Source organism: Coturnix japonica, chromosome 2 (genome assembly GCF_001577835.2).
Source record: "Coturnix japonica isolate 7356 chromosome 2, Coturnix japonica 2.1, whole genome shotgun sequence".
NCBI classification, from domain to species: Eukaryota; Metazoa; Chordata; class Aves; order Galliformes; family Phasianidae; genus Coturnix; species Coturnix japonica.
The window spans coordinates 109535904-109562425 of NC_029517.1; the positions used below are offsets into that span (position 1 = coordinate 109535904).

General features: G+C 46.4%; 1 protein-coding gene across 7 annotated transcripts in view; it reads right to left on the reverse strand.

The window, feature by feature from the left end:
* TPD52 (tumor protein D52) overlaps nucleotides 1-22409 on the reverse strand; it is a 36755-nt gene extending 14346 nt beyond the window's left edge. For 2 of the 7 annotated variants that reach the window (XM_015855835.2, XM_015855833.2), the window contains exon 1: nucleotides 16056-16192. In XM_015855835.2, the coding sequence (XP_015711321.1) occupies nucleotides 16056-16077 (22 nt within the window). In that variant the 5' untranslated portion in view covers nucleotides 16078-16192. Of the gene's footprint in view, nucleotides 1-16055; nucleotides 16204-20387; nucleotides 20412-20479; nucleotides 20550-22343 lie in introns of those variants that run through there. The other 5 variants (XM_015855834.2, XM_015855837.2, XM_032442779.1 and 2 more) reach the window with 5 other exon arrangements.
* Nucleotides 22410-26522: the final 4113 nt, after the last annotated feature.

The window sequence follows — 26522 nt, forward strand, 5'->3', positions numbered from 1 at the left end:
TGACAGAGCACCTTCACAGCTAAGCAGTTTCCTTCACTGAGCTCCACTTTTTGTGCCTGTGCTCTGAACCGCAGCCTGCACACACAGGAGTTCAGTCAGATGGAAGATAATCTTCTCCCCCTCCAATCCCCAAAACTGACATTGTAGGGCAGACCTGACCAGAGCCATTCCGCCACTCTCTGCACAGCCATAAAAGCAAAGGAGCACTGCCGCATTCTCAAGTCTATGTTATCCTGAGGGATACCAGAAAAGCACAGCACTTCAGTTTTAACTCCTTTCCACCGCAGGAACAGACCTCCGGGCTAATTAAAGAGCAGTTCTTTTGGCTGCAGACCTACATTGGTTTCTGGAGCAGGCAACCTGCAGGCTCCTAACAATGACAGTACAGCAGCCCAAAATACAGATCTCTGCTATTGCCCAAATCCACTCAAAAAAAAAATAATAGAACATGATGTCCCTCTGCATTGCTGACATGTGACTTAAGCACCAGCCAGGAAGTATCACTAAATTTATCTGCCAGAGGTCAAAGCTCTGGTCACATATTCTGGTTTAAGCATCCAGAAATGGTAGAGAAGAGTACCATAGCTGCAGCAGTCGTAGGCTGCTAACCAAACACATCAACATGAAGAGCTACCGACACTGTTTTGCAGCCTTTCTTCATCCTATCCTGCACGAAAGCTCAGGCAGGAGCTGCACTAACTGGATTAGACAAATGAGAAGTTATTAGATGTGGCAAGGTGGAAAAGCTGAATGTTATCAGCTGTCATTCTCCCAACATAGAAAGCACAAAGGTGAGTTTACTACCTACAATTTAACCACCCCAGAGAATCATTCATTGTAAACTAATCAATGCAAGCACATTATGACTGTTAGAAATAGCTACTGCAGGAAAAAGAACCTCTAATGGAGATTCATTCATGCACACTAGCAGCCAGGAATACCATTTCCTGGACAAGGGCATTTAATAAGAGTCTATACTTACATTCTTGTCACTTACAGGAAACTCCCCCCATTGCTTTTTAATGAATGGTATGAGGATAAACAATCTGACACTCCTCCTGTATCTCCACTGCACCAAAGCTGGTTTCATATCCCCATTGACATCCAGATCAACAGCCTCAGTTCACTGACCTGGTAACCCGTTACACCACAGACAGTGGTGTGTATGAGCCAAACGCTGCCATTCTCCTGCACCGTAAACCAAGATGAGTCCAAGGCACTGCCCATCACTACACTGTCACTTCAGGCTTCAGGGCAAGTTTGACACAGTAGATATCTAAGCTCCCAGATCAAAGACTGAATTCTTCCACGCTGGCTTATGCACAGAACTCATTGAAAAGCTGTGGATGCCCCATCTCAGGAGGTATTCAAGGCCAGGTTAAATGGGTTCTTAGGCAGCCTGATCAGCAAACCTACCCATTGCAGAGGGGTCGGAACTAGATGATCTATGATTCTTTGCTCAGAAGCACAAGCCAGTTAGGCTGCAAGGAGAACTGCATCCCTAAAACAGTACAAGACTGCATCCACCATTCCAGGCCAGTGACAGCACAACTTCCATGTACCTATCATTCCCAGCTCCCCACTTCAGGGAAGGCAAATACTCCCATCAGCCACAGGAGCCTGCTTGTTCCTCCACTTCTTCCCCAGTGCAGCTAGGAATGCAGAGCAGAGCAAGACTGCTAACAGAGCTGGGCCCTGCTAGCTCTCATCTTGGTGCCTTTTGACATACAGCACGAAGCTTTTGGGCAAGGTTAGTGGCTCACCATGCTCTAAGCACTGCTAGACAGTGGCAGATTCCCCTCCTGCAGCCTTTCTCAAGTGTCCTGCCATGACCAAAACATTCCATTGCACAACCTTCCTCCCCCTCACTCCTCAAGGTGATTCACAGCACACTGAGCGAGCTCAGGACGAATTGAGGCCACAAAGCCATGCTCTATTAGGTGTACCTCCTGGTGCAATCATATACATTTCAGAGCTGTAAGAGGGTAAGTACAGATATATAAGGCTTAAAGCAGTTATTCTGCATGCTTAAGTATCTTTGCTGTTTGCCTTGCATATCAAATCCACTTCTTACATCTGTACCTAGATATCACTGCAACTATCAGCTGCAAGCCCATACCTGAGGAGTGTGAGAGACCTCAAGACAAGCGTAAGAGACCAAAGACAGGAAACAGTGGGGTTTTGCTCACTATGTTAGAAAATAAAACTGAAAATGTTGCTGTGGGTACTTTTGCTGCTTCAGAACTTACGCTTCTTTGTCCTTAACAAGACAGGCTAAGGAAGCAGTTGGCACTTCAGGCATCTACACCATGTTAGAAGCTGAGGTTCAGAAGACTGGCAGGAAGGTAGATTACTTCTGTCAAGTACGCTTGAACCAATTACTGATGAATTCGACTGAATGTTACAGAGTGGCTGGAAAAGGCTCAGCAAGGCATTACCACCAGGCTTCCCACCATTAACCCTATTGTAATCTGCTCTTTCAAGGTTCAAGTCCATTTGGAGCTTTCTCATGTAACTACTGAGCACCAATGTAGCAGATTGCAAAGGTCATTAATCATGTGGGAGGGGAGGGAACTTTCTGCACAGCTAGAAGAGCTGTTAAGACCGAGTAAACACAACTATCTGGCTGCATGCCCGCTTATTGTCAGGCACTGTTCCTTCTGATACCACCGGCTACCCAGTTCTACAGCTTCCCAAGGCTCAGCCCAAGGCGACCCAGCAACAAGTTAAGTAAAGCAGTAATATTAAAGCATTCTATCTTGATGGCTAATTAAGGCTAAGACACTACAATAGTCTTGCTGATAAACTGCTTTCGCATGTTTAGTCCTTGAAGAAAAATAATTTATTTACATATGGAAAAAGTTACATCCTCCTTTCCCTGAAGAAACCAAATCCTGCACTGTGTGGGCACCTGCAGCATCCCAGTTTCCTACCTTTGTGTACTCTATAGGCACAGCTGTGAAACACGCACCAGAACCCGTATTCTGGGCAAGCCAAGCATGACTTTAACACTTGGGTCTGCAAGCAAAGGAGGGTGGGTGGAGGGGCGAAGTGCAGCATCAGAGAAGGGAAAGATGAGCTGGCTTTATAGGGAGCAGAGCAAGACAGATTATCTCCTGTTTCAAGGATGACTGCCTACTCAGCTTGCAGCTGGTTTTAATTCACAGCTCCTGCACTCTGCAGACAGGCAAAACTGCAGAGACTTTTCAGTACCAGCATCCAGGGTAAAGACTTCCAATAACACCTTCCCTTGCCTCCATCTCCCCCAAGTAGGTCTTCAAAGAGGCAGCAAACCAGGCTTCTGTCCCTGCTCTAGATGAGTTTTGCAGGGCCTAAGCCATTTTTAAGAGCTAAAAATCCACTTAAGAATCCTAAGCCAATCTAGGCTCTAAAGCATAAATTTGATCTTCAAAGCCTTACCAGTTTGTAGACACGTAAAGCCTTTCAGAACCTGATCTGAGGCTTTAAAACTGCTCTAAGATACCAAGATGTTGTGAAACAGTAAGACAAAGCCAAAAAGTAAGCAAGCATTCAGTTAGAATGATCAATATTCTCCCAAGATGTACCATCGTGCAACAGAGACGCTGGTATTCAGGATTACTGGGTTGCAGGTGGTGTGTTTTTCTAGAAGCTGAGTTTCAACCCACAGCATTTCCAACAGCTGAGGCACATCTTACAGCAGCAGCACTTCTCATCTCTCTTCCTCCCAATCCAATTACAAACTCAGACTAATTTCCGGAGATGTTGTGAAGGAGTAGAACCGCATTTCAGCATATTTCGCAGCCAGACAAGCTAACACCACAATAAGATCCAAAGCCTTTTCATATCAGATAGAAGACTTTGCATTCACAAAGCTTCTCCACAATCTTTTGAAGCCACCTCCTCCAGGATTTATAAGATATATATATATAAGGATTTTATTAGGGAGAAATCCCTGCCTCATCACAAGGCTGCATCTCAAGCAGAGGTCAGAACTAACCCAATCCAGCAATAAAAAGTGAGAAGCATTTGCAGTCTACAGGAACAGTCCAGGCCTACAGCAGCAGCACCCCCAGATCAGCCATCAGGTAGAGCACTGCATCACCTTTGGAGACACGGGGCCAAACTGACAGCAGAGAGAAACATTTCCAAACAAGATCAAGTCAAAATACTGCCAGGAGGAATTTGTATTTAACTATTTGACTTTAGCTGGTGATTCCAGTTCCGTGGCCATTCTCCAGAGACTCCAATCCTTGTTCAGAGACTGAAACAGAACTTCAGGAAGATACTGCTGAACTGCAGCTAGATGACAGTTAAGTGATTAGAAAGAAAATAGGCCGTGGTGCAGAACAGGACTGTTTTAAACAAAGTTTGAGTCTGTTATTTCTCAATCTAATTAAAAGCGTTACTAAAGTGAGTTTGATTGGAACGATTCCCAGCTCCCTCAGAAGACACCACTGATCTCCTGGGCTCTTAGTGCCAACCTCACAGTATGATGTCAGACCACAGAACAGTTACAAGTGAAGTCGAATCACGTACCAAGAAAGTTGAAAAGATCAGGAAAGCACTATCTGCAGCGTTGCTTTTTAGTAGCACCAGCAAACACCTTTTCAGTGCCTGGGATATGGACTAACTCCCACTATGTATTTAGCAAGCTCACACCTGGATTCTGCACAGTGGAAAGATGTAAACTACACTAAGAAGGACAGAAGCACAACAGGTGACAGTACCTGAAGCACCTGTGCAACCAAGCAGCACACAAGTGTGTGCAAACAACAAGGCTTAGGTGAAACAGCCTACCAAACGTACTTTGGCAAGCACAGCAACAAGTGAGCATCTTGGTTCTGAGCTTCATATTAGAAGCAGAGAGACTCCACATCCACAGCTCAGCCCCAGGCATGGAGACCTGGTTTGGTGGGATCCCACAGCTTCTAACGCTTCATTTCAGTATGCTCACAGTGAGCACAGCTCTCTCACACAGCCTGGCCCTGTGTGATGGCAGAGGGGTGCTTGGTCAGGAGATCTATGAGAACACACCACATGAACTTTGAGAACTGTGCGAGCAGCCAGCCAGCTCAGTGCATTTGCAAGTGCATTTGCCCCACTGCAGCTTCCTTTATTTCTCCAGCAGCATCCCCCAGTTCTTGCTGTCACAGTCTCCTAGCAAACATCCTTGGTCCAGACAAAAGCTGCTATGAGAACATTCAATAGGAGACATGGCAGGAAACGTTTAGGTATCCTTATCCCTTGCAACCTCAATGCAAGTTTGATGGGTCTTAATAGAAGCATCACTTGAATGCTGCTATTAGACAAAGAGCTCAATGGCTCCATAACAGAGCCTCTACCAGATTTTTTTGATACCTTATATCTTCTGTCTAATCCCCTCACTGCATTATCCTGTCTTCCTCCAGAGCTGGCTTAAAACAGATGATAACCATGTATCACAGTTACAGCTGACCGTATTTGACATAAAACAATCAAAACAAATAAGGGGAATCACCAAGTTAACATATTTACCTGTTTTCTACTCCCTTCAGAGGGTTTGCCTAAACAAACATCAAGTTTAAACTTCCAAAATCCAATAAGTGAAATCCAGTTATTTTTGTTGCATAAAGCTTCAAGTTTAATGTCCATAATACAAGTAACCACGAGCAACAAGCTGTACAGAAATCCTATTAATATTTCTGCTATTGTTTTGTCTGAGGCGATAGCATTAAGTGCCCATGAAATTGTAAAACCCTTTTAGCCAGCAGCTGAAGTACAATATAGCCCACATATATGTTTTAAACATGCACCAGAATCTCTGAGGATATAAGAACGTGCACCAGATCTAATGATCCCCTTCATCAAGCAGTCAAATCACATATTCAGTCCTGTAATGCTTTCTGCCACAAACCCTCCAGGAACCAGCCTTTCCACTGAGGACATAAGGGCAGACAACAGACACAGAGCCAGTTACACAGCATGGTCGTGCCAAAGAGCCTAGGCAGAAGACAAGCCCATATTGTTTACTTACATTTCTCACCTGGCACAGAGTACTGGTGAGCCCACCACCCAGATGTATGAGAAAACACAGGAACACTAACACAGCACCAAGAGATTCCCTGCACTGCCTCTGGGAATTTGCACAGCCATTCACGATCACTGGATGTAACTGGATGACCCTCATTAGAGAACACTAATTAGTGCTGTTCTCTTTGCAACAAGTCTGGGATTTTACAAGTAGTCTCCCAACTCTAGCAAGGCTTTGACTGCTGCCTGCCCATATAGTACACAGCACACCCAGCCAGGCAGCACAAATACCTGTAGTGCTTCCAGCCTGCTTTGGAGCAACAGTTTTTACTGGTAAAGAGTCACAGAATCACCAGGGTTGGAAAAGACCTCCAAGATCATCCAACTGCCCACTTATCACCAATATTTTCTACTAAATCATGTCCCTCAGTATAACATCTAAACGCTTCCTGAATGCCTCCATGGTCAGTGACTCCAAGACCTCCCTTGGCAGCCCCTTCCAGCATCTAACCACTCTTTCCTAGAATGGAGAGAAGAGGCCGACCCCCACTTACTCCTAATTTCCCTTCAGGTAGTTGTAGAGAACAATAAGGTCTCTCCTGAGCCACTCTTCATAAGACTTGTGCTTCAGATCCTTCACCAGCTTCTCTGAACACGCTCCAGAGCCTCAATGTCTTTCTCATAGTGAGAGGCCCAAAACTGAACACAGCACTCAAGGTACAGCCTCACAAGTGCTGTACAGAGGGATGACCCTGCTGGCAGCACTACTTCCATTGGCCTCCTTGGCCACCCTGGGCACACTGCTGGTTCATGTTCAACTGAGCATCATCTGATACCTTCAGATCCATTTCCTCTACACAGTCTTACAGCCACTCTGCCCCAAACCCGTAGCATTGCCTGGGGTTGTTGTGGCCAAAGTGCAGGACCCAGCACTTGGTCTTGCTGAACTTCATCTCAGTGGCCTCAGCCCAGTGATCCAGCCTATTCAGATCCCTCTGTAGGGCCTCCCTACCCTCAGGCAGATCAACATTTGCAGCCAATTTGGTGTCATCTGCAAACTTACTGAGAGTGCACTTAATCTCCTCATCCAGGTGATCAATATAGATATTGGACAGGAGACTGGCCCTAATACCAAGCCCTGGGGAATACCACTCACAACCAGTTACCAGCTGAATTTAACTCCACTCACCACCACTCAATGGGCCCAGATCACCAGCCAGTTCTTTACCCAGCTAAGAGCATCTGTCCAAGCCATAGGCTGCCAGCTTCTCCAAGAGAATGCTGAGGGAGACAGCGTTAAAGGCTTTGATGAAGTCTAGGTAGATGCATCAACAGCCTTTCCCTCATCCACCAGGTGGGTCACTCAATCATAGAAGAAGACCAAGGTGACCAAGCAGGACCTGCCTCTTATGAACCCATGCTGGCTAGACCTGATCCTCCATTTGTCCACATGCAGTATGATCTCCCTCAAGATGATGTGCTCCATAACCTTTCCTGGCACCAAGGTCAGGCTGCAAGGCCTGTAGTTCCTCAAATCCTCCTTATGACCCTTCCTGTAGATGGGAGTCACACTGGCAAGCCTCTAATCCTCTGGGACCTCTCCAGTTGACCAGGAAAGCTGATAGATGATAGAAAGCAGCTTGGTGATCACCTTCACCAGCTCCCTCAGTACCCTTGGGTGGATCTCACCCAACACCATGGACTTGTGGAACTCAAGACAGAGTAGCACGTCTCCAACTGTTTCCACTTGAACAGCAGGTGGTTTATTCTGCTTGCTATCCAAGACTTCCAGGTCAGTGGGTAGAGTACCCCAAGCCCTTCTCATGGATTCTGCCATTGCTGCTCATTGCTTATGGTCAAAATATGGGGCTTGAATAATCCTGCACTACTCTAAATCTTATTAAGAAAATATGAAAGCATCCCATAACTGTGCATACAATAAGCCGGGAAGAATTCAGTCACAAAAGCAGCAAGTCTACTCAGGGTTCTCTTTGGCTTTGATTTTTCAGTGTTATTTTGTTTAAATATAATACAGTTAATGCATCTACCTTTAAAGTAATATTACCACTGAAGTTTCCATTACATTAATAAGTGCTCTGAGATTTTATGATTGATATGCCCTTGAATGACTTTTAATGCTGCTTGAGCTGAATAAATCCTGTTAAGAGACATTTGCTCTTACTCCAAGTCAGACTAGGACAATCAATTACATGAAATGGTTAGCTGACAGAGATATTACTGTCACGTGAATCAGACAGCCACAAAACAGCACTTGCTCCAACAGCAGAGGAAGACGAAGAGAAGGGTCAAGGAAGCTTGTCTGGAGATGATTTCACATCAAGAGGAAAAACTTTCAAGGATTTCTATGCCCTACAAGAACTTGAACATCCCTTTTCTGATACCTGGTTTTGGACAGAAGATACCACTTCTCACCTCTGGGTGACATTACAGGCAATTTATATTCACTTTTTCACATTCTACATAGGAAACACCTTCAGATTACTAATCTCAAGACTCAAGATTTCCAAGCAGTGTTCTTGTATTTATGTAGGACATAATTCCGTTCCCACATAAGCCATTTAAAAAAGCATCCAATAATGCTGGCGTTCAGTTTTCCTATCAACGTACTTGGATAAAGTGATCTCTAGGCTCCTTACTTATATTCCCCCACAGCATTAAGTAAAACAAGCTAAACCATTTATTTTACTGACACACGAGAGCCTCACAGTATTTCAGCTTGACATGAACATCACTACAAAGCCTAAAATACAGCTTTTCACAACTAACTGCAGCTTTGCATCACGTCCTACCACACAAGCTCACCCATCACATGCCCCATTTCACAGCAGTAAATAAAGAAAAATACTACTCTCACTCACTGGAGATACAGCCATGCTACAGTCTGAGGGATCAATTCTCTGCTTAATGGATTAGTCTAGTAAACTTTTCAACCCTTATGCTTTCAGGAATGGTCTAATTGACAGCCAGTGGAAAAGCTTCCGGAATGACAAGAACTCAGAATAGATGCAGGCCAGACAGGCACCAGGGCGGTCCCAGGGGAAGAGGAAGCCAAGGGCTCGCTGCACGTTGCATCAGGGCAAGCCACACCACAGGCACAACACCCAGACCATCACACAGCTCACAGGAGAGATCCCAACACTACAGCCTTAGCTGGAACCCTCAGCACCTTGTTCAAGGCTCCCAGTGTTGTCCAAAGCAACCTACATAAGCTAAAAATCAAGGTGCTACTGCACTGGGAGGCAGGAAAGAAAAGGAGCTAAAAATCCTTGATAGCAAATCCTCTCTAAAACAAAGTTGTAGTTTTGTGCTCTGTGCTCCACGAGCGGCTTTTGAGGAGATGCAGGACAGCAGGACAGGTGCTTTAAAACCTCAAGGCTCGAAGCTAAGCACACTGCAGAAAACAGCTTGTCTGTCTTCTGCCGAGAGTGACATGTGGCAGCGGGAAAGTCAATATTTAATCAAGGCTCCTTCCCCAGCGCTGTGAAATAGGCTGGGGATGCTCCACATCTCTGGCAGCGCTACAGCTGATCAGAGCTGATCCTCAGGGACTCCCTCACCCAGGTCCAGCAGTGCTATGGAATGGCAGGCTGCAGTTCCTAATTCACTCATGTGCGCTGCAGCCTGTCTGCACTCAGCCATAAAGCTCAGCTTTGTAAACAGTAATCAGAGTGCTAGGAAGAATCGGCGGGTTGGCTAACAGCAATGATGAGCTTCAGGCAGGAGATCTCTGCTGCTTCTCAATACTCAGAAGTCCTTAAAACACTCGCAAAACACATGAAGTGTGCTGAAACACATCAAGTTTATCAAGCCTTTCAAATGCCATGATGCAACGTGTGTAGTCAGAACAGCTGAAGAGAGGGCTGAGTTGGATCGTTTACTGCTCAGCTTCAGACTCCTATTGGCTTAAGGTACTTTAGAAAGAAGAATAAGCAGAACAGATATGAACAACAACGCTCATGCACACATGCAAAGCACGCTGATTCACCGTGCTAAGTTACAACTACAAAGCATTACCTAGAAAGCTTCTCCTTCAAGGTTTTTCTCTTCAACTGGGATCAGTGCCAAGCTCAGAGGAAACACCTGACTGAAAACACCATCATCAGCCAAAGTCAGTTCCCTCGGTGCATCATTCAACTATATCCCAAGCTTAGGGGTCTCTAACAAAACTCCACCCCCCTCTGGCTGATACACGAGGGAAAGCAAAACAGAAGTCTGCCTTTCTGCGGCTTCTAACCTCTCCCACCACCCACAGCGAGCTGCTCCCCAGCCTTTGTAATCCTGTAACATAGTACTGCCATTGCTTGAGAATGGAGACCCTGTGGCTCAAAGTCAGTCATCACTGGAGATCCTCAGGTGGACCAAACTAGATTTCAGCGATACTAAAAACAGCAAAGAAATTATAGCTAACTTATATAAAAAGCACTGCATGCTGTAAATTTAGATATAGTGGAGTTTGAAGTCCAACGAGGGGAAAAGCAAAAGAGGAAAAGCATGTTAGCAAACTCATGAGAAGTTCTTTACTAGGAGAGTGGTTAGGCCCTGGAACAGGCTGCCCAGGGAGGTTGTGGATGCCCCGTCCTTGGAGGTGTTCAAGGCCAGGTTGGACGGGGCCCTGGGCAACCTGATCTAGTAAAGGTGTATGTTTGGTGGTCCTGCCAGGCAGGGGGGTTGGAACTACATGATCCTTGAGGTCCCTTCCAACCCAGGTCTGTTCTGTGATTCTGTGTGACTCCAGCTGATCCTCAAGCAAGGAAGCAGTCATCAAGCTCCTCCCAGCACAAGAGCCACAGAACTGCCATTGTGCCACACTAACAACTTGCTCTCAGTAGCCCTGCCACCACTAAAACCACCCTGCCAGCCACAGGAGGTGGGTGAGCAGGATGCGAGGAACACCTGGAGAAGGTGGAGAAACTAAATATGCATGTAAGAACACTAGCTTTATTACAACTAGTACTCCCATCTGCATAAGTAGTCTTTTGGTAGTAATAATTAGATCTAAACTAGTAATTATTCTCAAATTAAAAGTTTCAATTACAGTCACAATTAATTATTGGCGCATACATAATGTACACACACAGCGTGTGCTTCCTCTTTGCCTCGGAAGGTTTTAAACACAGCACACGTTTCCTGTGCAGCTGGCAGGCCAGACACACACAGATAGTTCACCCTGCTGCTGTCTGTGGCACAGCACCTTAATGCAAAAGACCTTCGTTGTGCAGACACAGCTCAGCCCAGCCAGTCAGCACCACAGGACACTTCCTGCTTGCCCTCGGACTCTACCATAGAGATGTCAACTTGTGCAACAGGAAAGCTGCAACCTTCAGTGACAGCGCTCACACCACAGCAGCACTGGTTTCTCAGGAGATAGCATCAGCCCGGCTCTTTCTGCTAGGGTAAGAAATAGCACAACATGCCTTTTTCCACACACCACCATTTGCTGATAGCCTGTGTACCCTCCCTTATATTTTCCTTCTCCAAAGGGCAACGGACTGTGTACTCTGATTGCCACCTTTTGTCAGTGCAGCTAAGAAATTAACATTAAATTAACATAGCTGCCTACATGTACAGAAGAGGGCTGTGTTTTCATAGCAGGACAACCATATTCAACACCTGTGATTGCTCATGCTGTCACCCTTTTCTGCCAAAGGTGCTGCACGTCTCTTAACCACAGGGAAAGGGGAATGAAGAACAGGAGGAGGAAGAAGTGGCAGGAGCAACACCAAACCCATAGGAGAAAACCAGGTTAGAAAGCTATGGGTAGCTTGTATGCTACAATTGACCATCATATGAAAACATCTGAGCTTGGAAGTCGAGCCTCTGGCATAAGGTTTTGGAACAAGGGCTCCCACCCTCTCTAATACAAACTCAGACATGAGGGACTCCAAAGACACCCACTACCTTTAACAGGAGAGGAAGTATTCCCTCTGGGTCTGAAATTGAAGCACAGTGATCATTTAGGCTGAACGACAGCATTTCAGTTTTGTGCTTCACCTCACTTAATGCTTGCTTTCCCTTTCAGTCATCCTTTGTTTGACATTTTTCTGCTTACTCACTGCAGGATATTAAAAGGACAAGGGTAAACACATCCCCTCCTCCAATGTGAGATTCTCTATGTAGCCCACGCTACAAGGACTCCAGCAGAAGTAACAGGGATCATCAGCAGTCTATCTGGAGGCGAGGTTCCCTTAAAAACCACCACAAAACTTAAAGCTGCCAGATGTATCCTTGTGTGTTGTGATGGGCTCAACAACTACCACCTCTGGTTTCTCCCTGTAAAATTAATGGAGCTTGTTTCCCTTCTTTTCGAAAGCTGGTCAACAATACGCTGGCTTTCAGTAAGACTCCCTGCACTGTTTCTGCTGTCATGGAAACATCACTTTTTGAAGAGCTATAGCTGATAACCTCCTTTACCTGGAGCAGTGTCCACCACCATCACAAATCTGCAATCTACAAACAATATGCTGACAGTATGCGGCACAATTAGCCCCTCATCTTCAGGCTAAACTTCTATGGGGAGCTCCTTCCCTGTGAAAGTCATCTGTACCTCTTCCTGCTGAAGGAACAAATGCTAGTAAAGGAAGAGGTCACAGAGCTGAAATCTGGCTCGTGAAGTACAAGAGGGAAGGTGCAGGGAAGTCCAGTTCGACTCAACAGTGCTCTTGCTCAAGAGGCACCTGATGAAGGTCTGAAGCAACATCATCTGACAACTGCATACATAACAGGAGGGGGGCAGGGGGGAAACCGAGGGGAAGTAAGACAACCATGACTAAGGCTTTCTGCTCTCTTCCACAGCGTTTAAGAAGCACCCGACTGCGTAAGAGTCAGCTGTGCCCATGCTACCCGGATCAAGCAGAGCAAGGCACTGATCTCACTCAGCTACAGCTCTGGTACAGGCTTTTGTTTTGAACTGACAGGGCTAGACTGAGATTCCAAGGGCTCTGAGCTGTGCATTTGTAGAGGGAAAAAGGGGAACCCAAAAGCCATTTTGCAGAGCTTTGAAGCATGAGAAACTGCAGAAGGCTTGCACTAATTTAACAGTGCTGGGATTTTCAAAGCTCAAATAGTTACTGCTTGGCCTTGGAGAGGCTAAGAGAAAGCCAGTCTGTAAGCTAAGTTTCACTACCCCTGAATGGTCTGAGAGCAGGCTTCACTCTAGTTGGGTGGAAGATTTTCCCAATAGGATACATGCAAGCCACAGAACTTATAACAGGGAAAAAGGACAAAGATCTGTGCACAGCACACACAAAAGCCTCCTTCTAGCCTGGTCACCACTCCACCTGCTCCCCCTCCTCCTGAAAAGGGTGTGACAGCTTGCAGTCACCCTCCAACTCCCAAGCCTCTGACCTAGCAAGAACAGCTGATGCTGCTCCAGCCACCCACGCTGTGCCAAAGCACATGCACACGTGGCAGCTGCTGGAGTGCCCCTCCAACACTGTGTGCTGAGCCCAGCAGCTCAAGGACTGCACTCATCCACGCACCAGCTGAGCAGGGAAGGACAGCCACGTCATCAAGTAACTCCTGTAACAGCACGGTTGAACCAGGACCCTCAATGTGGATCAGAACAACTTCCCCCTCTCACAGACTTCAGGCAGACCTGTCTCTGTTCATTGGACCTACTGATGTAACAGGTCTTCCATCTTCCATCTTCCTTCTTCAACTCACTGCTGCAGATGGCCAGTTCAGTGAAATAATTCCTCCTTTACAGTTCAAACTGCCCTCTGTTCTCTTTTATTTACTTACCAAGTGTTTGGTTTTACAACAGCACGACCAAAATAATTCTTTCCTCCAGCACTACAAGTACTTAGTGATAAAGAAAACAAATAAAGCAGGAGAAAAAGGTGTTCCTTTGTTCATTAGGACAATGAGGGAACTTTTGTCCTACTGCCAGCAGAGAGTTCAAAATATTAAAGTACACATTATCAGCTCCAAACATGCAAGGCAAGGCTTTACTAAAGGAAAGGCTTATATGCTGTCTTATGGAATCACACGTGCTGTTTAGGAACTCTGCGAACAAGAGATTTTGAAAGACATCAGTTTACCTAGGTGAAGAACAGCAGAAATATAAGAGGAACCACCTTATCAGCAACTCAGATTCCACACTACCAGGCAGCAGTTGTGCCCTGTGTTTGTTAGGCTTTCAGCAGTACAGTCTAATCAGAGCACAGCAGCATGTTGTGTCGGTACCGTTGGTGCTGCCTTATCCTCATTCTGCAGTGGCATATGGAACCAGCATTAACAGTAGCACAGAGATGCTCTTCTGTAAACAAAGCCATATACACTTAGAAGATAAAAGAAATCATGCAACTTCAGTTACTAGCCCACATAGAGAAAGATGGGATTTCTGTTCATGGCATCGTAACACATAGCAATACAAGACAGGTCTCCTCAGGAGAATACTACAACCCTTCAGCCTGAACTGGCAGCACTGTGTCTGTGCTTGTAATCACAAAGCAAGAGACTCCAAGCATTTGGAGTCCCAGTCTACCAGAGGGGCTGGCAAAGGAACCAGGACCCTCAATGTCCACTAAGCACCACTTAGAGGAACACAGCCAGCCCAAACATGCCTTTGCTGGAAACGAAGCCCCTCCAAGACAAAGATCACAAGCTAGTACCTCCCCTTCCACTCATCCCTGACACCAGGACTCCATGCAGAAGTGTAGCACAGACTGCTTCTTCACACATACAGGAGGTGGGAGGAGTAAGGAAACCACTGAAGCATTCTGCAACTGTGGCGTCCAGCTCAGCCACCGGCTTATTTTGGAGCTTTACTACATACATGCATAGCAAACTTGATTTCACACAGGCTGCTGCTGGCCCTAAACCTCACAGTATCCGCAGTCCAGGATCCCAGAATATCACACCAGAAGTATATATATTAACAGCTGTTTAAGCATTGCTGCCTTGCCTACACTCAACAAAAGTGGAAGACTTGAATACATTGCACAACTAGAGGATTAACCCTGTCTAAGGCTTTCTTGGGGCCACACTCCCACTGTGGAGACTTTCACCTCCAAACTCTTGCTAAGAAAGATGTATTCATATCAACCTAAATGATTTCATAATTCTAGATCCTATGGTAATACCATGCAAGTAACAACGAGAAGTCACATGCAACCTCTAAGTTTTAAACTCATTTCTGGCTACTAGAAGCAACCCAGGGTGCTCACAGCAGCCCCGGGGACATGAGCAGGCAGCCTGGGTTTCAGCAAAGTGCATGTCATTGGTGAGTAATACTGTATCATCAGGCAGGACTTCCAGTACAAGCACTCCCGTTTGCTAGAGACAAGTCTTTGAGGGCTGCCCAGCTGAGCACAAGCCATTAACTGCATGAGCACAAGCACGTTGTCTTTTTTTACTTTCTCCTCCACATACTTACAGATCTTCACCTCACCAGAATGAGAAAATAACGTATTTAACACACTCCCCCAAAATGAAAGCAGCGGAGGAGGGTGTTATACTCCGTTTGCTCCATAGCAATCTTATTTCACAGCAGATATGCTGCTTTGATGTGCAGCCTGGGGTGCAGCGCTCTCTTCATTCCGAGCCATATTTAAACCAAAAATGAGTTCAGTAACAAAACACGCCTCTAGGAAGAGGCAGCATTATCAATAAAGCTCTTGAGAGCCCAGGGTTTAACCCTTTTTCCACTAGAAGCCGGCCAAGACCCTAAAACTACTATAACCACTCCTGAGAGAACTTGAGAACTGCGGAAGTTCCCGTCCCACACCTCCACTCCCAACCGGTCGCCCCGCTGCTTTCAGGAGCCCCGCACAGCCGAACATCCCCCCACGGGACGCGACCCTGGCCCGGCACCCCACCCCGGTTCCGCATCTCCACAGCCGGATGCCGCCTCCTGACGCACCCCGGCACCTCCCGGCCACGCCGACCCAACCGACGGCCGCCACAGCCACGAGGAGCCGCGTTCCCCCGCAGCCCAACCCAGCCCAGCCCCGGGCGAAGCACGGCGTGCCCGCAGCCACGGCCGGGAGGGCCGTGCTGGGCGGCCCTGCAGCCCGCCGCCCCGCCAGACAGCGCAGCCCTACCCGGCTCCCCGTGGGGCTCCATGGCGGCCCCGGCTCCTCCGCCGTCTCCCAGCCGCGGGGCACCGCTCGCCGCCACCTCCTTCCCCCTCGGCCGCCGCTGCTGCCGGCGGAGGCGCCGCCCGCCCTGTTGAGGCGGGGCGGGATCGCGTCACTCAGCGGCCGTCCTGCCCGGCACGGCCCCGCCAGGTGAGGGCGGCCCCGGCGGGACGGAGCGGTGCTTCAGAGCGCTCAGCCGCCCGCGGGAGGGATGTGAGGGGAGCGAGAGCACCGCCTGGGGATAAAAACAGCACTAAACGCTGGAAGATGAGTTGAACACCAACTGCTCTCGGTCGTCCCGCCTGCACACCCGCCTGGCTTGGGACTGCTCACTGACTGACTGCGCCAGGAGCCACCGCCCTGAGGTGCCCTTACATGATGGGCCGCCCTGAGGCTGGAGCACAGCCCCTGCCTCAGAATCATCAAGGTTGGACTAAGACTAAGTCCAGCCGTCAGCCCGTCCCCTCCTTGCCCACTAATGATGCTACATCTCCATGTTTCTTGTACATCTCCACAGAAGATGACTCCACCACCTCCCTGGGCAGCCCATGACCACAGTTTCCAAGACTAATTTCCTCCTAACATCCAACCTGAATGTCCCAGGCACAACTTAAGCCCATTACCTCCATCCTATCCCTGTTACCTGGGAGAAGGGGGCTGATACCCACCTTGCTACAGCATCCTTTCACAGAGTTATAGAGAGCAATATTGTCTTCTCTGAGCCTCTTCCACAATAAATAACCCCAGAATCTTCAGCTGCTCTTGGTAAGGCCTGTGCTCCAGACCTTCACAGCTTCATTATCAAGAACATTAAGCCACCAAGCATGCATTTTGCACCATCCATTTCAAATCACCGGGCTGTGATATCTATCAGTGTTTGTTTGAAAGATGGATGTGCACACAGAACCAGCAGCAAGGCATGCCTGGCATGGCTTTTTGTGAATAGCCAGATTGTCCCTGACACGGAGCATGCAGTCACATGGTGAAGCAGAGCACAATGGAGAGTCAGGAGGTGCCAATTCAGGATGTCCTTGCTTCAGATAACAAACAGCATCAAATCCAGGTACTTTTTAGTGCACGAGGCAGTTAAGGACATAAGCTTTTGCTACAATAAAGGGACATTTATGTATGTCCGAGCATACACACGGTCACAGCAGGAGGCCAATGGTGCTATAAAAATAGCAAATAGATGAAACAAGGTATAAATACACAGGGATATACTCTTGTCTCATAGCACAGCAAGTAACTTAAGCATGGTTATCACCATAGAAAACTCATCCTGCTTATCTCAGTTACGACTGAGAAAAAAAGATACTTCTTTCCAAATAGCTGTACTAGTAATTTTTTTCCTTATATATATATATATATATATATATATATCCCCCATGATATGCCAGTTGAAACCCCAGGCTTCCCCACTGAGCAGCTGCTATTTCCTACAGGATCTATATCACAGAGGAAGCCATCAAGAGCATTACAATTTGCATCCCTTCACTTTGCAGCTGCTTCAACCTAGCAGCACCAAATGCCTGCCAGGAGCCAACCTGCATAGCAGGGAAGCTGTCAGCATCTCTCTGCTGCTTGAGGGGCTAGGAATACTTAGCCAACACGTCCTAAAAAGCATGAGCCAGCAGTGAGGACATACGTGTTATTCCAAGAGCTGGGTACAGCTGACAGAAGTCTGGCACTGAGCAAACAGCAGTGCCTCACCCACAGAATCACACAGAATCACAGTATCACCTGGGTTGGAAGGGACCTCAAGGATCATGTAGTTCCAACCCCCCTGCCTGGCAGGGCCACCAAACATACACATTTACTAGATCAGGTTGCCCAGGGCCCCGTCCAACCTGGTCTTGAACACCTCCAAGGACGGGGCATCCACAACCTCCCTGGGCAGCCTGTTCCAGGGCCTAACCACTCTCCTAGTGAAGAACTTCCCCCTAACATCCAACCTAAATCTTCCCTCTTTTAACTTAAAACCATTTCCCCGTGTCCTGCTATTGTCAGCCCTTTCCAAGAGTTTACTCCCCTCCTGGGTGTAGGTTCCCTTCGGGTATTGAAAGGCTGCAATGAGGTCACCCCGCAACCTTCTCTTCTCTAGGCTGAACAAACCCAACTCCCTCAGCCTGTCCTCATAGGGGAGGTGCTCCAGCCCCCTGATCATCTTCCTGTCCCTCCTCTGGACCCTTTCCAAAATCTCCATATCTTTTTTGTACTGAGGGCTCCACACCTGGACACAGTACTCCAGATGGGGCCTCACAAGAGCCGAGTAGAGAGGGACAATCACCTCCCTATCCCTGCTGACCACCCCTCTCCCGATGGAGCCCAGGATCCCATTTGTTTTCCGGGCTGCTTCCGGGCTGCTCCCACAGCCACCCCACTTAGGAATGTCCTCCTCAACCTAGGTGCAAGTGCACCAATTTTTGCTGAATTACAAGTTAAGAAATCCTCCATTTCACCCAGCAGTTGGGTTTCCTTAGCAGCTGGAGCCCATCCAAAGGGCAGAAAGGGCTACCTGCGGATCTCAGCCAGTTCACATCCCCAGCTGTCTTTTCCACATAGGTTTTAGATGCAAGGACACTCAAACCCATCTCCAAATATGATGTTGTAGTTCCTTTTTACACAGTCCTGTGTACACGGAGATGGAATTGTTTTAACAAGCGTCTGTAACCAGTGCCTATTAAAAATAGTATGACTATTGCCTAAAGGCTCCAATTATGACCCCAGATTATAAACAAACTCAAAAGATTGAGCCTTCCCTGAAGGCCTTACTGTCCTTTTGAAAGGGAAGTTTGAAGGGCAGTGGGACCAGCAGTGCATTGAACTACTACGCTTTGTGCTTTGACTTCTTGTTCCCTTGAGGCAGTTGGATCCTACACAGGTGCCACTAAGCGCAAGAGCACAAGAGCAGCAGCAAAGCCAGAGGCAGCTCATGGGGCAGCTGCACACCAGGCTTCACTGCACAGCCATGGGGCTGCAGTCAGGATGCATCTCCTGCTGTAGAGTCAGCTCCTGGTTTTAATATTCACAGTAACATCTGAGCTAGGGCAAGTATAACAAGAAAAGCAGTCAGAAGTGCCAAAAAGTCAAGGTTTCAGAAGGGAGTTAATACATCCAAGTTCATTCAATCCAGGTTTAAGACAACCAATTATTTTCCAAAGATGCTGCTGTATTTTTTGGCTCTTCATCTGCCATTGTGGATGAGATTACCCCCAAATAAACCATCCCATGTACAGAGAGCTGAGTCCAACAACGAGCTGCACTATTTTTAGGTAGCTGTTATGCTGATGCACCGCCATAAACATGCAACCAGGCATTGAGCTAGCCACAGCTACCAAGAGGGCTGAGTCCTAGCACATTTAAGACCTACATCTATAGGTGCACTTTGGCAGTGCAGCACAGAGTTGTGTGCTGCAGCTTGCAGAATTCACATGGTCCCTTCAGTTGCCAGCTCAAGAGTCAGGTACAGGTGAACGAGACCCACAGAAGCTCCTCACCTAAGCAGTACAGAGTGCTAAAGAAATCTGTCCTGAATGCCTTCCCTTTCTGAGGCTCACTACTTCACTTGGAACCAAACAAGCCCTTCTTTCATTCAGAGCCTTGAGTCATCTTCTGGAAGAAATCTGTCTTAAGGAACACATCCAAGTTTTTATTTCAAATTGCTGCAAAAGAGCACAGTCAGCTTGGCTCCTTCGTAAGGCAGCGCCTAGAGGGATTTGATTACCCAAACAGAAGGATTTCATTAACATCATCTTAAAAGGGTAGACAAGTGCATATTGAACTATAAGTATTATGGGCAAATAAAAACTACAGATACTCAGTGAACCTGTACTTGCCGTATCCAAAGTGATTATCACTTGGGTATTAGGGGAAGGAAACCAGACAAGCAAGCAGCTTCTCTCCTACTACATTCTTGCCCAGATATCTCATCAATCATACCCAAAAAGCACTTATTAGATCAAAGCCATCACAGACAGAGGAGCATAGATCAAGTCAGAAATCCTGTGCGGTATGTCCCACCTCAGGCAGTGTTAGAACTCCATCTGCCCAATTGACTTTATCATTGAGAACAGACACTTCACATGTGAGTGTCTTTTTAAGGTCTGTACTATGTTTTTTTTTAACATGTTATTTATGTCCTGCCAAAAGCCTTTGGTGGAAAATAAACCTCTCAAACCTCTTAGCATCTACAGGTCAACTTTGAGATCCTCTATACATACTGGGGTAGATAAACAGATTCCTGGTGGAATGCTACAACTGCCATAAGCTCCACCTCCATCACCAGAAGTGCTGTACCTTGCTGAAAACAGCTGCAGATGCCTTTCCACTTTGAAGTCCAAGGTCACTTTTGCAAACAGGAGTTGAAGTGAATTCGAGAAGAAAGTTACCTTATGGTCCTGATCATCCTATCAGCACAGCCAGGGCACGGCTGGTAGCTGAAGACCTCCATGTTCTGTTGGAGGCACCTCTGAAAGCCAGTCAGAGTGGAGCACTGCACCACACCCTCACTATTATGCAATAGTTATTTTGATGTAGCATAGTTCTGGAACAAACCCTTACAGGAACCCAACCAACAGTAGACCGTGCTTCAGGACACTAACCTGCCTGAAACCTATTTCATGTAGCTGATCCCACATGCAAAACACCACATTTCACATAGCATCCTATGCAAAACACCGCTAGCTGAGAACTCAAACCTCCCCTCCAGAGTAGCGTTTGACACCCACTCTATGCAGCTGCCAGAAAGCATGCGATAAATAGACACGAGGGGAGGGAGGAAGAGAAAGGATAAATAAATGTTATTTAAAATAAATAAATAAAGCTTGCGTTAAGCGGGCTGCAGGGTCGCTAGAGGGAGCGCCTGAGCCCCTGTGGGTGGGGGAGTTCACCCGCAAGCTGATTTGTGGTCTCCTGGTTAAGGAGTGGTACGGGCGTACCTAATTTATTTAGAAGCCCAAAACCACTAACAGGGCTTATTTCACATGCAAAAATAAAAGGCGTAGATGTACACACAGATACAAGAACGCAACGACCTTTATCACACGAAAGAATAATATAATCTAATTAATTTGATGTTAATGTCACTGTTTATCTGCTTTGCCAGTTACCAAAACTCACGTATATCTAGAAACATCTGTACTTTTCCATCCCCACCCTTTACCTCCTCTCGAGAAGAGAAGAAAGCACCTCTAACTTCCCACTGCTTTGGTACTACAGCTTCCCTTTGATAATATTTGCCTCTGAGCTATATACAGATATGATGAATATCTTGCTGGTAGAAACACAATACTTTCTTCCCACATGCATTACCATCCACAACAATCACCTTTATTGCTGTAGTAAATATATCGTAGCCAAAGCTTTTGTTAAACTACATCTCTGTCAGCCAACTGCTGGCAGTCTTAAGTGCTCCATTGCAGAACAGGAGCTAACTGCAGCATTTTCACCTTCTAAAAACTGATACAAGGAATAAAAGGAGGTCGTGTCTTCAGTAGCTCATTATCAGACTATTTTTAAGGCTGCAGTGCTGTACAGTTACTGCTGGTAATTAAGAGCCAGAGGATCTAGGGTTGTTTTTCCAACCGTAGTTAACATCTAGTATATTCCTATGAGACAGCCAGGTACTGCCAGGTCCACTTTACTACCGGCAAACCAAAACTAAAAGGCTTATTTATAACTTGCTAAAAGCAGACAAGAAACAGAAAATAATACATTAGAATTCAAGTAAAAGCTTACAAGGACAGGAGGAAATAGAAAAAAAGAGCAATGGCCTAATTAACAAGAAGTACTGCAAAACGTTTGTGGGTGTTTTAAGGAGAAAAAGGCTATAGCAGGAGCCTGCTCACTGGCATAACGCAAGCCATAGAAATTCAGCCTTTACACTCCTTCAGCAAACATTTTTTCCTCCCTTATTTTGCAAATCTAGTCTTTTTAAGAGAGACTATTTTCACTTGGAGATTCTAAGCACTTTGTTGTTGTCATTGTTAAGGCACCGCACCATGCAAGCCAACACTATGTGAAAATACAAGCAACAAATCAAGCAGTGAACACCGAGATTAAAGATTCATTTAACTCATAAATGTTTTACCAGCAACATTGCCGCTTCCTGCCACCAGCACCAGGCAGGAGACACTTCCATCACAGCCCTTCTTGGAAATATGCTTCCAACGTGAGATACACAAATAGCTACAGTTTGTCTCATCCAGTTTTTCCTTCAGGCTGCTGGGAAGGCAGCTCTGCTACAGCTCCTACCTGCTCTCACAAAGCTCATTTTGAAACTCCTTGCAAAAATCCAGTCTCAGAACTCCCCCATCGCAAACAGACTTCTGATTTCAGATCAAACAAAATGCAACAAGCAAACCTCCTCCTCCCACCCTTTCCTACCATTTATCTGTTTGCTCAAAAGCAGCCTGGAGATCACCTGATATCTCGACAAACCCAAACTTCTACCAGAAGGTCACAGAAAATGGGTCACCCACTTCCAGGTTCCAAAGCAAACGAGACATAGCTGTGATTATGCAAAGTGAACCACCTGGCATCCCCTGCCTGAATAGCTTTCAGGTTTTTTTCTCATCAAAGAGAAAATCTCAGCAGTTGTTTTGTTTGCAAGAGCCTGCGTATTTTGTGTCTGAGTGGTACATCAGCCCATGTGCCAAATGCAAACATGAGGGTGTTCTTGTTTGCCCTTGTGACAGAGGAGGCTGCTGGTTGCACACCCGCAGTTACCTGCCTGGCAGCCCAAAGCAGCACTGAACCTCACTTGGAGCGGCACTCTGCCCCCTGCAGCACCAGCTGGACCACTAATGGATGTGTAAGATCTCCATTCCAAAATTGCATCTCTCAGCTATTCCTTTCAGTTCCAGCTTCACACTCTAATAGCCCTACAAAATCAGTCCTCTCCACAGCAGCAGCTCTCTGGATCCACAAATAAGCACCAACTTGGAAAACAGCCGAGGAACCCATGTGTCTCAATTTTCCCCCTACTTACCTGCAGCTGTATTTTTAGCAATTCACATTTTTCATTTCCATTACTTTACTAAATAAACAATCTGTGTTTCTGGTATAAATCCTGTTTACAGACTTGATGTCACTAATGATCCTGTTCCTTTCGTGGCTGCAAAAGTCACTGAGCATTCCTAGCATGCTGCCCCTCCAAGCACTGGGCAATGGATGTTTAACAGGGTCACTGGCAGCAGGTTCCCATCTCCTTGCTCCATATTCCTGGCTTGCAGCTTGCTTTGCCTGCAGACCACATGGATCTATTTGCAGAGCAAAGCAGGAGGAAATGACAACAAATCAATTAACATTATATTTCTTTACTTGACTTTTCTTCTTCAGGACTGGAAATACTGAAAGGAATTGGGAAGACAGTACCCTACTGCAGCCTTAGTATAACAGTGTGCTGGAGAAGCAGACAGTGCAGAGAGTCCAAGCCCACATGCTTATCTTAAACTGCCTTTTTCTTATTGCTGCCAATGAAGACAAGATAAAATCTTCAAAATCATGAAGCTGTCTGAAAAACTGTGTTTGGTATCATTCTGATTCTTTTCACTGCTGTCTCACAGCTCCTATGAAGGCAGATGTGTACGTGTGTGCCACTGCTTCACCAAATGCTCATTATGTGACATTGTGTGACAGCTGAATAATACTTTGAACGACAACATAACTCTGTCTCAGCCTGCTGACTGCTGTTCAGTGCATGCTTTATCCTTGTCAGGAAGCTGTCAAAGGCTGGCAGCAGTGGCAAAGGAAAGTTCCAATGCCTTTTATCCAGTCTCTCATCTCCATAATGGGAAACAGTAATACAGAGCAGCAACGCATGTGAAGAATTTTGTAAAGGTATAGGGGGCTTCACCTTGACCAAAATGTTTAGAAAACACAGACATTGACATCAGCTTCAACAAGATGTCCTTCCCCAGGTGTGCAGTGTAAATATTGGCAAGTCTGCTGTTAGTCATTGGAAATAATGAGCCAGAGAGAAAGAGAGAGAGCCTGTGGGCACACAAGACCAAGGCCTCCCAGATGAAGCTCTGAATGGAGGACAAACCTCACCACACCATGGCAGGACCAGGCCTGTAGGAGCCATGGCCCTGCTCAGCATAGAGGTCACCTCACCAGCCCCTGGTGCTGGGGCAGGGTAGGGGTGAGACAGGGATGGAGCTGGGCCAGGTGAGGCCTGCACCGTGGTGGCACAAGCTCATGGCACTGCCTGTCCCCCCAGTAGTGGGCCTCAGCCCAGCCAGCCATGCTCCGCAGGGCAAAGTGCCCTATGTCATTGCAAGAGATCCTGACTTTTCCAACCCCACAAAGCAGTGTTATTGCTGCCACCTTCTGCTAATGTCCTTGGATAGCTATTAGTCCAGAGAGAGCTATATCTCATTAGCATGAATGAGACTTTTTTCTGAGTCTTCAGTAGGGTGATTGCTGAGTGACTTCAATATAAAAGGAGAAAGAAAAAGTATTTTAATTTCCAGACTGAAACAGGGATTAGGAGAAGACAGGTTTAGATAAGCCACTCGGAAGAGCCTTTTAATAAACTGCTCACTTCTCTTTGCAGAGAATATGAAAACCCAGGAGGTTGTTCTGTACGTTAAAAAAGTCCATTTAGAGAATCTGGTCTGCACTCAGTAGAAGAATCAGAAAATAAATGTTCCTACTACTGTTGCTCCCAGTACTAAGCTCAATGTCATCTTGTTTGGAATGTGTGGAGGGGTGAAGGAATGGCTGTGCATGACAGTGGCGGGGCCAGATCCAGCAGCTCTTATACATACTGTGATGTGAATGCACATGGATCAGGCTCTGCTACCCTGTTCATCTACACAAATTGCCAGAAATCTCTTACTGATGCAGCTGCTTTCATTTTATTGATTTTACAGCATGTGCTGGCATAAATGTTTGTGATGCTCCGTGGCCCAAAACCCTGTTTTTCAAGGCTGGATTCTAGTGGAGGTAAGAAACAATCAAGAAGGCAACAGGCACATGGATAGATAGAGAGCAGACAGATGGCCCAGTTAGAGTATTAAATATACTATTATTTTTTCTTTTTTCAGTTCTAATCTTATTATTTGAATAGTGATGATTTGCAAGAGAGTGACTAAATGTTGCAAATGAGACTGAGCCTTGTTTAGGAACCCATGGAGCCCAACCACTCCAGTCAGAGCTAAAAAGGAATCTGTGATCCTTCATCTGCCTTGAGTGTGGGAAGAGGCATCTGTGGAGACCTGAAGCCACTGGCGAGCAGATTCTCAGCCATGCTGTGCTGGAGATCTTCTGAGACTTCTGCAAAGGACAACAGGCAAGGCCATGGTGGGGGGGGCAGGGTGTGAAGCACACAAGGGAGAGGTTCCAGCAACCACTGTCTGAGCCTTTGAACCTGAAAGGATTGAGTGTCCAGGGTCCTTTTCAAGATGCAGTGGTGGATGTGGTTCAAACTGGAATGGGAGATAAGGAAAACCAGGGATGGCCTTCCCTCTCTCGTTCCCCTCAGTCCTGAGCTGGTAAAAGCTGAAGGCTGTTCAACACTCAGATCTTTCAGGGATCCCACGTCTTTTCAAGTCAAGGTAGATATTTAGTCTGTGTTGGATTTTTACATGAGGTAGGAAGAAACAAATAAGTTTTAGCTGTAAAATAATAAAGCTCAGGAATGTTCCAGGAATATCATATATCATGTATGAAAAGCTGCATGACATGTTCTGTGAGAGAGTGTCTGGCCATATAGCTTTCAGGCATTCACACAGCTAGACCTGTATTTCAAGGAGAAAAGTTAAGAAAAAAATGTGGCCATCAGTTGTTTTCATTCCATGACTGAGTAAAATTCCTGTGGGAAGGTACAGTTTGAGCTTTTCTTATCTCAACTCTCATTCGTTGGTCACTCAGAGCATCCTGGTTTTCTTCTTCTCGCAGAGCAGATGCTATCCCAGCCCATGGCAAGAAATAATGATTCTGAAGAGAGGAGAGAGAGGGGGGGGAAAGCAAAGCTATTGTAGGTAAGGCTGTTATAGATGCTTCTGTGGGCTGCAACTCAACTCACTTCTCCAAACGTTTCAGAGCTAATCTGGCCAAGAGACTGAATTTGACGTCTTCTGCTTTGGGCATTCAGAATACCTTATATCAGGCAACAGTAGGCTAAGATTTCTTCCTCGTGCTGCCAGAAAGAGAACTGAAGTGGGATGGAGGTAGATCACACAGAGAAGATACCATGGACCAAATGCCAGGCTGTCAGCTCTTCATCTGGAGGAACCTGAAAGAAGAAATGCCAAGCATTACAAATGTGTAGCAAAGTTTTCAAGACACAGAAAGAAAGTGACTGTAGGGATCCCTCATTTTACTTGACCTAAATACATGTATATTCATTCTTTGAATATTTCATGCTGCTCTGGCTTGTAGTACACATTTCCACTTCTGTGCCCTGGTTTGAATGCTTAATTTTGT